We start from the raw sequence: 13,735 nt of genomic DNA, 5'->3' as shown, positions 1-13,735 counted from the left end.
CTTCAAATGACTTGTTTTGCCGCTTACGTACTTCGTCTTCTTCAGTGTGTTTTGACGTCGGCAAAAAGCGGCTTAGAGGAGCTTTACCGCCACCAATTGGACCAGAAGTGGAACAGCAGACGAAAGAAAGTAAAGATAGAGGTAGCAGGTAAGGTAAGTGGGGAGAACTTAATGTCATATATATGTTGCCTGCTGTTTTCCCCAAAAGACCTGACAATGAGACGTCATGGTGTTTTGCCTGTCTTAGTCACTGAGGAAGATGAATTCTCTTAATGCTGCACTCTCTACGGTGAGTTTATAGCCTACATGCTCAGCTGGTCCTGGTTGGCCACAGTGCATGTATTGTCTGGTCAGGTGCTCACCTGTTTTATATAATATATAGTTGAGACCTGTTCTCAGGTGATATTGCCTTCCTTTCCAGCCCACCACCCTCCCTGCACTGACATGTCTTTGTATGATGTATAGATGTCTTCCAGGCTCAGTTTCATCTCCATGTCTGCTTCTGGATTGTGTGTTTGGCCGGAGCATCCACCTGCTCATCATCCTTCACACACCAACGTGAGTAGGAACCCAAAGGGAGCACACACACATATGTCCTGAATTTCCCTCCTGTACATTACAAGGAATATTTCATTTATCAGTCCTACATGGTGATTTGCCATATTGTAAGTGCTGAAAAACTGTCAGATACAATATTAGTGTTATTTCCTTATTAGTCCAGTAATTTTAGGCCAAAATTGGGGTCAACCTAGGACAAATTGCAAAAGAAGTAAACTCAACCGATTTTGTATCCTCAGTTTGTCCTGAGTGAGGGGAAAAAAGTCCCAAGAAATCCCATTGGTGGAAAGTTTTGAAAATCACCTTTATATGACCATATAATACCAAAAAACACTGTTTTTAACACACAGGGGAAAGGGGTTCCAAATCTTACTTTCAGATATCACTATAAAAATTCACAAGTTGATTACACACACAAAGACAAGAAAAAAAGTCAATTACTAGTTCTTTGAATTATTATGTTTACACATGCATATCACACATTATCTGATTTGATATGCGCTAATAAGGAATATAAGGAATAAATGATAGAAGAGACATTTAAACAGTGAATTAAAAGGTTACTATATATATAGTAACCTTGAATTAAAAGGTTACTATATCACAGTGAATTAAAAGGTTATTATATATATAGTAACCTTTTAATTCACTGTTTTAATATCTGTTCTGGCATTTATTCCTTATATTCCTTATTAATGCATATCAAATCAGATAATGTGTGATATGCATGTGTAAACAGAATAATTCAAAGAACTTGTAATTGACTTTTTTTTCTTGTCTTTGTGTGTGTAATCAAATTGTGAATTTTTATACTGATATCTGAAAGTAAAATTTGGAACCCCTTTCCCCTGTGTGTTAAAAACAGTGTTTTTTGGTAACATGTGGTCCTAAATAGGTGATTTTCAAAACTTTCCACCAATGAGATTCCTTGGGACTTTTTTTCCCTCACTTGGGACAAACTGAGGATACAAAATCAGCTGAGTTTGGTTCTCTTGCAATTTGTCTGAGGTTTTTTCATAAAATGACTGGACTATATCCTCTATCCATGGCAGAGGCATTATTATTATTGCCAATAGCTGTGTGGTACTATTCCATAGTGACATTTGGCAAGTCATTTGTTACAAAAACTCTATCATTTTCAGGCACAAGATCTCTGTAGAGGGTGTGCAAGAACGTCAGATGTTGGGTGCTATGTGGCCCAACGATGGGAACGTGCAGACACATCAGTCTATAAGCAGCCTGCTGCCCCGTCTAGTGTTTACCTGTGAGCTAGTTTGACAGCATGTGTGGTTGATCCAGGGTGTGTAAGACTTATATCATGTTATCAATTTAGCAGAGATCACAACTCAATGATATTTATATATTTATTCAACTGAGAAACAATCAATTTTGATCAGCAAGAAATATGCAACTAGTAATTGTGCCAGCTGCAGATTACTGTACTTAGTTATTAATGTAAATGTTATGAAACATTTGCAATTTGTTTAAAAGAATAAATAATTCTCATTCGTTGTGAACAAATGAACAAATGGTGTGGAAGCTTTCACGCACTGTTTTTGTCATCATTTGACAAATCGGCCAAAGCAAATGAGAAACACTGTAAGCACCACAGTATGTAAATTCAGGTTAGAAAAATACAACAGTTTAGCTCTGATTTAGGCCTGATGTGGGGAGGCTGCGATGGGCTCATTAGTGCAGGTGAGGGGCCAATCTGGGGTCTCGTCGCAGCTTCTCATCAAGGGCCTGGTACTTGAGAGGAGCTGTGGCTTCATGCCTGGAACAGACACACACACACACACACACACACACACACACACACACACACACACACACACACACACAGAGTAATGTGGGTCTACAGCTAGTGATATTCTGTTAAGGAGGTCAGACTATACCAGTGTGTGCCTGTAACTGTGTAACTTGTGTACTAAACTTGCATATTAGTCTTTAAACCATATTAAACCTTTTCAAATAGCATTCAGCATCATTTAAAAGTGTGTGTGTGTGTGTGTGTGTGTGTGTGTGTGTGTGTGTGTGTGTGTGTGTATACCTGCTGAGTCTTAACTTTGCAACATGCACCATGAACATGGTGTCATGGCAGTCTGCCAGGTACTTGTCCTCATCCTCTTTGGTCATGTTGGCCAGGTTCTGCTGGTGCCACTCTTGTTTCTGCTGCAGCTCCTGCTCCAACTAAAGAGTTTTTGTTTGTTTTACCAGGTTGGTGCACCCACAAAAAAAAAAAAAAAAAAAGAAAAATCACTACCAGGAGGAAGAAATTAAGAAGCATTTGAGGGTTTTGAAACACTACAGTATATACATACTGTAGTGTTTCAGAACCCTCAAATGCTACTTAATTTCAGTATATACATACTGTAGTGTTTCAAAACCCTCAAATGCTTCTTAATTTCTTCCACTGTATCATTTTAATTGTAGACTTATCTTACGTTTGCTGCGGCACACCACTGGGTGCTGACCTTGTGTCTGAAAAACTCTGCTCTTTTGTACACAATAGATAGAACCACAACCTTTCCTTTTTGAGATATGTATGTTGCCTCTGGGTGATACAGGTCATGCAGAACTTAGTCTCCAGACCCTTGTTCTGTACCTTTGTGGATACAAACCCTTAAAGGAACAGTTCACTGTAGTGAACAGCGCTATCTGCCCATCCAGATAGTGTCTTTGTGATTTGGTAAGGTTTCCAGTCTGTCTCTTGTCACTTCTACACAACAGGGTTGGATGGATAGTCTTGTGAAGCTCAAACTATAAAGAAATTACAAGCAACAAACTCAGCAGCAAAAGCACTTTCCAAAAACACAATCCACAACTCTCAGGACAAAGTTTTGTTGGGAACTATTTCCTGTCAAAAACCACTGGCAAACTGTATGTGATTGAGTCTGCACTCCTTTGTGGCCTGTGGACAGTTTACCAGTGTTCTCTGTGGAGACCCAACCAAATCACTCAGAAGCTATCTGGATGAATAGACTGCACTTGCGGGTAAGTGGGAGAAATGTCTGTTTTTGTATTTTGAGTAAAATGTGCCTTTAATGCAGTGACTGCAACATACGGAAGTTTGTGTCTACACCCCTGGGTGTCTAAATGCCTTCATATACATCCCCAACACATACAAACTTTTAATGTAGACACCTCTAATACACTGCACTCCACAGCAGATACATCCTGAGCAGCCTTGTAGAGCCACATGTCTGCAGTCAGTCAACAGGAGGTACCTTCTCACAGCGTTTCTGTATGTGGTTGGCTTGAGCTGTCAGTTTTTGTTTTAAGGAGGCCAGACAATCTCTGTGGACCTGCACAGCAGCAGTTTGGCACAGAATCTCTGTGTTGCCCAGCTTCATCAGGAAAGGAGCCAAGATGTCATTCTCCCTCTCCTGCCGCCACAGCCGCTCCTCCTCTGCGATACGCTCCTGCAATGGCAGCAAGATGAGGGTGGCACTGCCTGTTTCTGTGCATCATCACTGAGTTGGCAGTCTCACCATAATTCCTATTTTTTATTTATTAATTTTTTAGCACTCCACATCGATTATTTAGTAAGCACAAACACCCAGGACTAAGGTTGAGTTGCAACCTTAGTTGCAACTCAACCTTTCTGTAGAATTTCTGTAATAAAGACTGGCACCAACAACCTCACCCCAAAAGTTTAACCGCATCCACACTGACACATTGCAGTCCCTGCTGCCTGTTAGTCAGCCTACGCTTTCATTCATGCTTTAATTCTGCTAGTTTGCTTGTTGCCTGCAACCCCTACCTGAACCTGTATCTCCTCATTTGCAGTCCTGCCTGCTCTGACTCCAGTCTCCTATTCCTTGTCTTGCCTGGTTTGCCCTGCTCACCCCAGGACCCTGCTCGGCAAACACCCCACTCCCTGGATCCTCTGCTCTGCCCTGTTAATATTAACCATCCTCCAGATTCGGCTCTGGATCTGCTCCACTCTGCAGGCTCTCTAGACCTCAACCGTCCTCAATGCCTTCAAATAAATAATTACTTTTCTATCAGTCCTGTCTCACGTGTGTCTGATGTACTTGGGTGCTGCTTAGTCTTGTAACAGATCTAGACTAAAATTAACTGAAGAATGTTTAAATTTAATTTTTAATTAAACAATCTTGTAGCTTGTTGCCACATAAATTAACAGTGAACCATGATTTAATCTTCCCCATTAATTTTCCAAGCAGCTTAACCTAATTAGGATTACAGGGTGCTCAAACTTTTTTAAATAATGCACCCCGTTTGAGATTTTTTCAGCCAAGTGCCCCCTGACCAGTGCAAACAAAAACCTGGTAGAAAAAAGACTATATAAATAGGTACCACAGAGCTCCATTAACGTGTGGAACAACAACCTGATACTGAGGATAGTTTGTTGGCTCTGTTTTTTCTTCTTTTCCACCTCTCAGCTGTATCGCTGCTATGTTTCAACCACAAATCCATTTCCCTGATTTCTGTCTGGCTTCCCAGTCATAGTGAAACAAATTTAGTATGGATAACGAACAGATTTAAACCAGAAACACACACATTTTACAACTTAGGGAAACACGGGGAATGCTGAATATAAAATGTGGTTTATCCAATTTACATTTAGCCTACATGTTTCATTGACCTTACTATGGCATAGGCTAAGTAATTTAGGAATCATGGATGACTCGTAATTTTAAATTTTAATTTTGTTAATAAAATAACATTTAAAAAAAGCTCACATACTCTTTGCAGTACTCCAGCATGCACCTAGGGGTACACACACCCCATTTGAGAACCAAAGCTTAAGCCTATCCCATCGCTCATGGAGTGGAAGGCAGGGAAACATCCAGGACATACCTTCACATGTTTTATAAAATGGTTTGTTGCAATGTAAAACATGGGTAAATTGTAGTAAATGGGACAAACATTCAAAACACTGGTGTGGTCTTTTGAGAGTGTGTGTCTCACCATATCCTTTTTAAAGCGACGGGCCTTCTCAATGCAGACTGCTTGGTAGACAGAGGACCTCAGCTCAATGTTACTCTCCTCCTGCTCTCTGGAGGCTAAGATGGCTCTTATCTACACACACACACACACACACACACACACTTGTGTATATAATGCATGACAGACACATGAAATGTAAAATGCAGCACAAATATGTCTTGATGGAATTGTGATGCATCTTGTGCAGTAAGTGCTGTACACACAGTCACATATACACGTGCTCACCCACACACAGATTCATACAAACATGCTTTATAGAACATCCTGAGAACAAGGATACCTCTTTCTGAGACTCGTTGACACTTTCAATCATTGTTGTCTCCTCCTCCATCAGTTCCTTCAGCATCCGATACAGTCGCAAGGTGCCTGGAGGCTTCTCAAATGGATCTGGCTGCCACACACACAAACACAGAGAAAGATAGAGAGAAATATGAGGACATTGTTAACACCATGTAATGCAAAATGCAGCTCAAAAGCTTCTGTTTTGAAAACCTGGAACTGGGTAATCCAGTTGTATGTGTGTGTGTGTGTGTGTGTGTGTGTGTGTGTGGTCTACGTACCATGGGGATAAAAACCAAGTCTGTTATGGAGTACTTCTGTCTTGTTTCGTCTCGTGGTTTAGTGAAGATCCTCTTTGCCCGGAAGAGGCGATCATCTGGAAAATGACAGGTCACTTGTATTCGCCCTTCAGTCAGTAGGAAGACTCGCTCCGCCACATCTTCACTTGCTGGCTTAGCTCTGTTCCTTTGGAAACGTTCCACCACTTTCTGATGGTGTACACACAAAGACACACACAAGCATTCACATAAAACTTGTTAAATTAAAAAAGAAGTTGGCCAAAGCAAAAACAAAAAGGCCAGATTTCTACTCTCATCCAATTTAACTCACAAACTGAAATAACATTTTTTTTTAGAAAGTGGTATTCAATAAAACAGACAAAACTTTTGGAAGACTGTCCTGGTGGTCAAATTATCTGTGAGGCAGTGAGAGCATGGGCACCACAATCATCCTTGTGACCCTGTAGAGCCTGTTTCCAGGATGGTAGTGACCCTGCAACACCTGTCCCTTCTGCATATTTTTACCTGCAGTGGTCGGACATCCGACTCAGGCATCTCTCCTGGTTCCAACACTTGCTGAGCGAAGATGACATGCCGGTAGTAGAGGAAGTCCCTCCGACCCTGGAAGGTCTCTGTCATCTCACCTGGAGACTCCACCCTCCGCACTAGCTTATCGTAACGCCCGCAGCTGTAGAACTCCATCTCACGCTCAGTGTCCGTGTTGTAGGTCACATACCTGTGGGCTGAGCCGGACAGCAAAGCAAACACACAACAGCTGAGGAGGCCCCTCAAATTTGTGAGGTTTTCATGGTAATTGAGCATGCGATGGTCAATTTTCTTGACTCTATGGCTCATGAGATCCATTTGCTGGGTTTCAATGTATTTTTTTATTTCAAAATTCTCTACTTTTTCTGGACAGCAAGATTCATTAAACCAAATTAAAATCATGGTTTACCATTAAATTCTGTTGCGAACTTTAAAACTGGTTTCATTTTCTCTGTTTAATTTGAACTCTAAACCTGGATGAAATTTAATCCGGCTGCACAAATCTTTAAGGTCTAATTGAGCCAGTGTTAATTTTAAACTTGAGGAGGGTTGACTTTTAACCCTTTGAAACCTGAGCAAATTCAATTGATTTCTTTCAACAGCATGGGTTACAAGAAAATGACCATCTCCTCAACTTAACCCAATTTAAAAGTCAGTGATGCTGGATCAACATCAGATTTTCAGTGCTTGTGAGAAAGCCAGCTGTTAACAAGCATTTAACTCTAATTATTTAATTTTGCTTTAAAGCCCTAAACTTGGATTTACTAAACCAGTAAGAGTAACCAGCTAGTTTTTCATTGTGCAGTACAGCCCTGTTTCATTTGAAATCTGCATTTATTAATTTTAAACCACATTTGCTAAAATTCTGACTACAACTAATCCTCGATTAAATTATTCCTTGTTTGTGCAACTCAGCCTAAGTAGGACAGACAGTTTTTTTCCATGCTGTTTCATAAATACTGATGATATTTAAAAAATATGACTGCTGTATTTCTATTTTGTGACAATTGCTTCATGTGAACTGCAGACATGCTGAATTGACACTCATCAAATGCATTGACATATCACCAAATGCACTGCCAAGGTAAATGGGCCATTCAAGGCATCTTGGGTGCATTTACACCTGGATTTTGTACATTTTTGCTCTATGGGACAACAATCCAATGTTAATGCGAGAGGATAAGGCTGTCTTTGGTCACAAGATGTTTTCAGGTGCAGCAATGAGAGCAGGCTTACATTTGAGGCTGAAGCGTGCAAAGCGTCCAAAGCGTTCTGTGGTGACATTGTCATCCATGTTTAGCTCCCTCTCTTCTAGGCGGTCGTTTCTATTCTGGTACCCCTCCTTCACCATGCTGGCCTTGGTGCCTACGAGATGCACACACGTTATTACAGCATCATTGGTTTTTACAGTTGTAAATGAAGTAGGACTGTAGTGTGCATTGATGGATTGCAATGCCCATATCATATTTCTTCATGCTCTCTAAACCCTAGAAGGATTGCTTGCCCATTACAAGGATGTTTTAAGTCCTTGTCTTCTATTTCCCCATCATGTTGTAAGGACTAGATTCCACTAATAACCCCCCCTAAAAAAAACAGCCTTTCTCCCACTTTGACAAATGCTTGTGCATTTGTCACAGTAAATGGACTGCATTTACCATTGCATCTAGTCTACTGACCACTCAAAGTGCTTTACAATGTTTTGCCTCACATTCACCCATTCACACACTGATGGCAGAGGCTGCCATGCAAGGCGCCAGCTGTCCATCAGGAGCGGTGAGGGGTTCAGTATCTTGCTCAAGGACACTTCGACACACTCTGGAGGAGCCGGGAATCGAACCGGGAACCCTCCAGTTACTGGATGACCGCTCTACCTCCTGAGCCACGCACAGTGTGTGCGCTTTAACTGAATTATCTCTGAATATCAAGGTCTCCCTTTAACATGTGTCGGACTCACATTTTAGGTCTTTGTATGTGGTGAGGCGTGTCATCAGGCCGTCTGGCAGCAGGTAGGGAGAATATCTTTCCAGCTTAGCCTTACGATAGTGGGTCACCCCCATGCCGTCTGGCCAGCGAGCATGCACTTCTAAAGAGCACCAGAGAGTGATTAGCACTGTGTCCAACAAAAGCAGACAAACAGTTTTTCCTTTTGAAGTGGATATGGCATTTGGAGAGACTAGGAAAAGTGGTGGTTGGATAAAAACAGTTTGTGTGCCGTACCTTCTTTTGAGATGGTGATCTCACTCACCCAGGACCACGGCATCACAAACAGTTTGGGTTCCTCGTCCTGCTCCTTCATTACACCAAAATGTTTAGCAAACAAATTAACAGAACTGCACTCATGTTATGTTGTTCATTCATTTAACTGAGAAACAGAAAAAATCCTACACCTAAAAAAATGTCAGTACAAATTTAACCTCTGGCCTAGTTTTATAACTAGGTTTGGGAGCAAAGACCACGATTTGACCACTTTCCATTCCTGCGCAAAAAGCATTTAGGCACACCTCATATGTTCCTTTTCCCTTTGTCTCAGTTTTCACATCCCTGGAATTTCACTACAGCAGCAAGTGGTTCTCAGCCGAACAGCCACTGAAATCTCATCTCTTGCTCCTTCCCCCACCATCTGCAAAATGTCCCCAATCATCATCACACATGGTCACACTGTCGAGACATGATGCCGTTCATGTGGAGGCTCACCCTAGTTTCAACCCAGCACTAGTTCATCATCTGAGCCTCCCACATCCCAGGATACAAAAACTCAGCTGCTGACTCACTATCTCACTTCTATACCTAAGTCCACACAAACCTATACATGACTACACAAACACAAGACTAGTCAGTCAAACTTTCCCTCAAGACCCTCTGTTCGTCTCAGAGACAGGTAAAGTGGCAGCACCGCCTACCAAGTCTTATTCTGATCTGGAACATCCAGAGGTATACTTCGGGCCACCTCCACCGCTTCTAGACAGGGAATCCTGGCAACAATACTAAAATTCTCGGCCACTGGTCTATATTAACAATGATCTGATTGACAGAAATGCTATTTGAAGCTTTTTGGAGGCTCAATCTGCGGTGAAGTCTCGACTCCTCTGGTTCCCACTTTCCCACTACTAGGTGACACCAGTCCATCAACATACTCTTCCATCCTTCCATCCATTCATCCGTCCTCAACCCTGATTTCTTTCATCATCCTCTCATCCCTCACATTTCATCCCTGCATCCTTTGACCCTCATCCCTCCATCCTATTATCCCTCATCCCTCCCTCTGGACCGTTCATCCATTCCTCCTACATCAATCTCCTCCATCCATATTATCCAAGAAACTATTCCAAATCCATATATTTATTGGTGTGGTCTTTGTTAGTGAACTGCAGAAAAAGCTACAGTGGTCTTGTGATGATCTGTGTATCATGTTTTTGTTTAAAAAAAAAAATAGGAGAAGTAAAAATCGACATCCCTACCTCCTCATCGTCATTGAGGAAGGCCATCTCAGACTCTTTAAAGGAGCTGACTGACAGTGTTTGGGCAGCTGAGCCAGAGATGACAGATTCCCACATCATTGTGTTTTCCAAGTCATACACTATATTCTACACACACACAAACAAAAAACACATAAATATGCATAGGACACATGCTTATACAAGATATGTATCTTGTGAGTCTTTAGCTGCTGTTACATACAAACACAACATACACACACATACACACACATTTTACATTCCATAAATCTTACATTAGTTATAGCAAAAAATGTCATGTTTCATTTTTCCTGCTTTTAAAACAACTGGTCTTGTTTTGGTTCCTATGAGTAATGAATTTCTCCAGTGTCATAACTTTACATTTCATCCTTCAGTCAGTTCAAATTAGGCAACACTGTCTAATACCAGTTTTAGATTAGTTAGAGGTTCTGTGTCAGAATAACTATGACAGCAGACAAAATCAGTCAGAGGCCAGAGAAATCACGAGAACAGTGAAATCAATAAAAACATACTTGCCATGATATTTGGCAGTTTCTATGCAGAGCAAATCAATCCAAAGACAAGCTAAGCATCCACAAAATGTATCAGCGATGGTCCCAATAAATCTGTTGAGTGACCACACCACACTGGGCCTACACTGTAAACACCCATAGGAAATGAACTGGTATACATCAGGGGATATTCCCACAGCAGAAGTATAACCCCATGCACTCACAGCACAGCCCTGACTGCAGTCCTGCATGTTGACCCAGTAGTTCACGCTGTTCCAGATGCTATCGATGCCCAGGAACTTCTCGTTGGTGGTGGAGTAGCGCTGCCCACGTAGTGGGTCGATGAAGAAGTTCTCTGTGACGTCCCGGCGCCCTGACAGCACCAGGACCCAGCAGTGCACTCGACAACCCAACAATGGGTCCGGAGGGGGTTGCTCGCTTTCCTACAGAGGTGGGGGATTCAGATCAGGGCAAGGGCGGAGAGAAAGGAGGGAACGTAGCAACAACTGCCAAAAGAATGGACCACTGAGCAAAGCTGAGCACTTGCTAAATCAGTAGAATATATGGCAGTCAGTGGGACTAACGCTATGAAATGGTAACTACATTTGATTCCAAATATTTACAAGTAACTGGACTATTAGTCATTATTACACATCTCAGGATTTATAATGAAGATATTATAAACTGACATGACACTGATGTTTGTAAAATGAAGGCAATTTCAGGAGATTTCTTCTAGCATTAAGGCTATGTGCTGTTGACTGGTTACATAACAAGAGGAAAAAAGTATTTTTTTTCCCTAAATGGTTCCAGATTTCATTCAAGCACATAGAAATGTGTATCTTCCTAATCACTGTATGGTAAATCCCACCAATGCAAAGTATTATTATTATTATTTTTTTTTGGATAATTTTGTACCTGTCCTATAGTGCACCTACTGTTTTTAACTGCACCAACAATTAGAAACAGTGGTTTTTGTTAGTTCTCCAGCAAAACAGTATTGTTACCTCCTGAAGCAGTTGAGCCTCATGTTGTTTTTTCAGCTGCAGTGCCTTGGCCTCTTCCTGTTGCTTCTGCTCAAAGCAACTCTTAGGCTCCCAGAGAGGCTTTACAGTGTATTTATTCACCTGCTCTGGTTCCTGCTCTGGTATCGTATCCTGCACATATACACACATGCAATGCGCGCGCACACACACACACACACACACACACACACAGGCAGAGTAGATAAGACAGCATCAGGGCCCAACAAACATATGTTATTTCAGTCATTCATTCATTTTTCCTGCTTCTTATTCCTCTACAGGGTCATGGAGCCTTTTCAAGCACAAACATCCACTGCCTGAAAATCACAGGGTTAACACAGGTAAATACACTCACAACCACACCTATGGGCTATTAGAGTCTAGTCTCTAGCCCACCTGATTTGCATATGTTTGGACTGTAGGAGGACACTGGGACTGTGCGTCATTGCAGTAGATAACTAGTGACCCACTGAGCGGCAACAACAGCACTGACCTTGACCTCAGTGACCAGCAGAGGGCACTCCTGCAGGCTCTGGTCACGCTGACAGATTTCTTTGACTGCGTACCCACTGACACAGTAGGCGTCGTAGCCATCACCAAGCAGCAGGCTGCACAGCAGGGTGGAGAAGTCAAAACAAGTGCCCCTGTGGTGGTGCAGAACCAAGGTGGGGGACAGCAGGTACCTGGGCTGGACGAGCAACAACACACACATCAGTCACTCTAACACTAACTCAAAATGGCTCTGTTTTTGTTTGTATGTGTGCATGAGTACATATGTATTTAAATGGCCACTGCTGAAAAGGTTTTGTTTCTGCTCCAGTGTGTCTTGTTTTCTGACCGGGTCGATGGGCGGCTCTAGGAGTTCCAGTGAGAGGTGGTCGGCTACAAAGGAGGCACAGGTGTCCCAGTCATACAGATCAGGATAGGGCACCATTGTGGGCCGCAGGGTTGTACACACAAACTTCTGGTTGATAGCAAAAAACACAAAGAAAACATAAACAGGTATTAGAGAGCGTGAGAAAGCTGTGTGGGCGGTTTCCTGGAGAATATTTGCTTGATGTGGAGACCAGAGGCAGTTGTGCTTCTGGGACTCAGGCTCACTCTTTGGCACATTCTAGGATCAGCTGTAGTAGGAGTTACAGCAGGAGAATGGCTCCTCTCTTGACATGAATTTCACAACAGGTGGAAGTGCAAACATACAAGGGAGTTAGAGCGAAGCAGATGGAAAATGGATGCCACAAATGTCTGTGTGTTTGTGCTATTTACCCTAATACCAAACTCATTGAAAGGACAGAGCAGCAGAGGCCTTCGGTCAGGGAAGAGGTCTGCGAACTCACGGCGGAAGCGGCCAACCATGGCCAACAGCTTTCTCTCCTGAGCAGAGTTCTCTTTGTAGGAGGCGGGACACTCATACATGCCCAATCCCTTTATCCAGCTTAGGTTGGTAGAGTGAGGAATGAGGAACAATGCAATGAGGACAATTTTGATTAATAAATTAATCCATCATCTCATCAATAAATTAATCAGTCAGTCTGTCTGTCTACCTATTGGTTTGTTATTCTGTCATATATTTATGAGTTTACATCTCACACAACAGTTTCTTACAGCCAATGTTGATCAAAACTAACTTGTTGAAAACACTTGACAAAACTAGTTCAAACACTCTGTAATAGTTATTTGTGTGTGTGTATGTGTGTGTGTGTGTGTGTGTGTGTGTGCATCTTCCTACAGGCCGACTATTTAGCAAAACAGTATTAGAAAGCAAGTGCTTCACACCCCCGTGTTTGTGATGGTTCAGGTAGGACAACTTATGACGCAATGACTGTATGCCCCACTTTACACTGGCCTCAAGTGCACCCTAAGTTAATACTCAGTGAGCTGGTAAAATGTTTTAGCTAGTGTGTGTGTGTGTGTGTGTGTGTGTGTGTGTGTGTGTGCGTTCAGTAGAAGTGGAAACACACACACACACACACACACACACACACACACGCTCTCTCCCTCCCTGTGTGTATCTCAAGGCAGTGTGGCACATCACAGTGTTCAGTTAATATGGTGTTATGCACATGTACCAGCCTCATGAAACAATGGGGGTGTTATGCAGCGGTGTA

General features: G+C 42.2%; 1 protein-coding gene across 1 annotated transcript; it reads right to left on the bottom strand.

Annotated features, from left to right (window-relative positions):
• Positions 1-1,988: 1,988 nt before the first annotated feature.
• On the bottom strand, positions 1,989-13,057 carry ccdc135 (coiled-coil domain containing 135). Its single transcript, XM_030054005.1, has 16 exons — positions 12,894-13,057; positions 12,466-12,591; positions 12,121-12,315; positions 11,610-11,759; positions 10,827-11,045; positions 10,094-10,219; positions 8,853-8,925; positions 8,590-8,718; positions 7,872-8,000; positions 6,615-6,832; positions 6,093-6,299; positions 5,813-5,923; positions 5,494-5,604; positions 3,786-3,980; positions 2,609-2,748; positions 1,989-2,332 (listed from the first exon to the last, which is right to left on the bottom strand). The coding sequence occupies exons 1-16, from the start codon at positions 13,041-13,043 to the stop codon at positions 2,248-2,250; spliced, it is 2,364 nt and encodes a 787-aa protein (XP_029909865.1). The 5' UTR covers positions 13,044-13,057; the 3' UTR covers positions 1,989-2,247.
• Positions 13,058-13,735: the final 678 nt, after the last annotated feature.

This window comes from Myripristis murdjan, chromosome 6 (genome assembly GCF_902150065.1).
Source record: "Myripristis murdjan chromosome 6, fMyrMur1.1, whole genome shotgun sequence".
NCBI classification, from domain to species: domain Eukaryota; kingdom Metazoa; phylum Chordata; class Actinopteri; order Holocentriformes; family Holocentridae; genus Myripristis; species Myripristis murdjan.
Note: the sequence above shows the minus strand (reverse complement) of the source record. Positions and strands in the feature narration are given on the sequence as shown.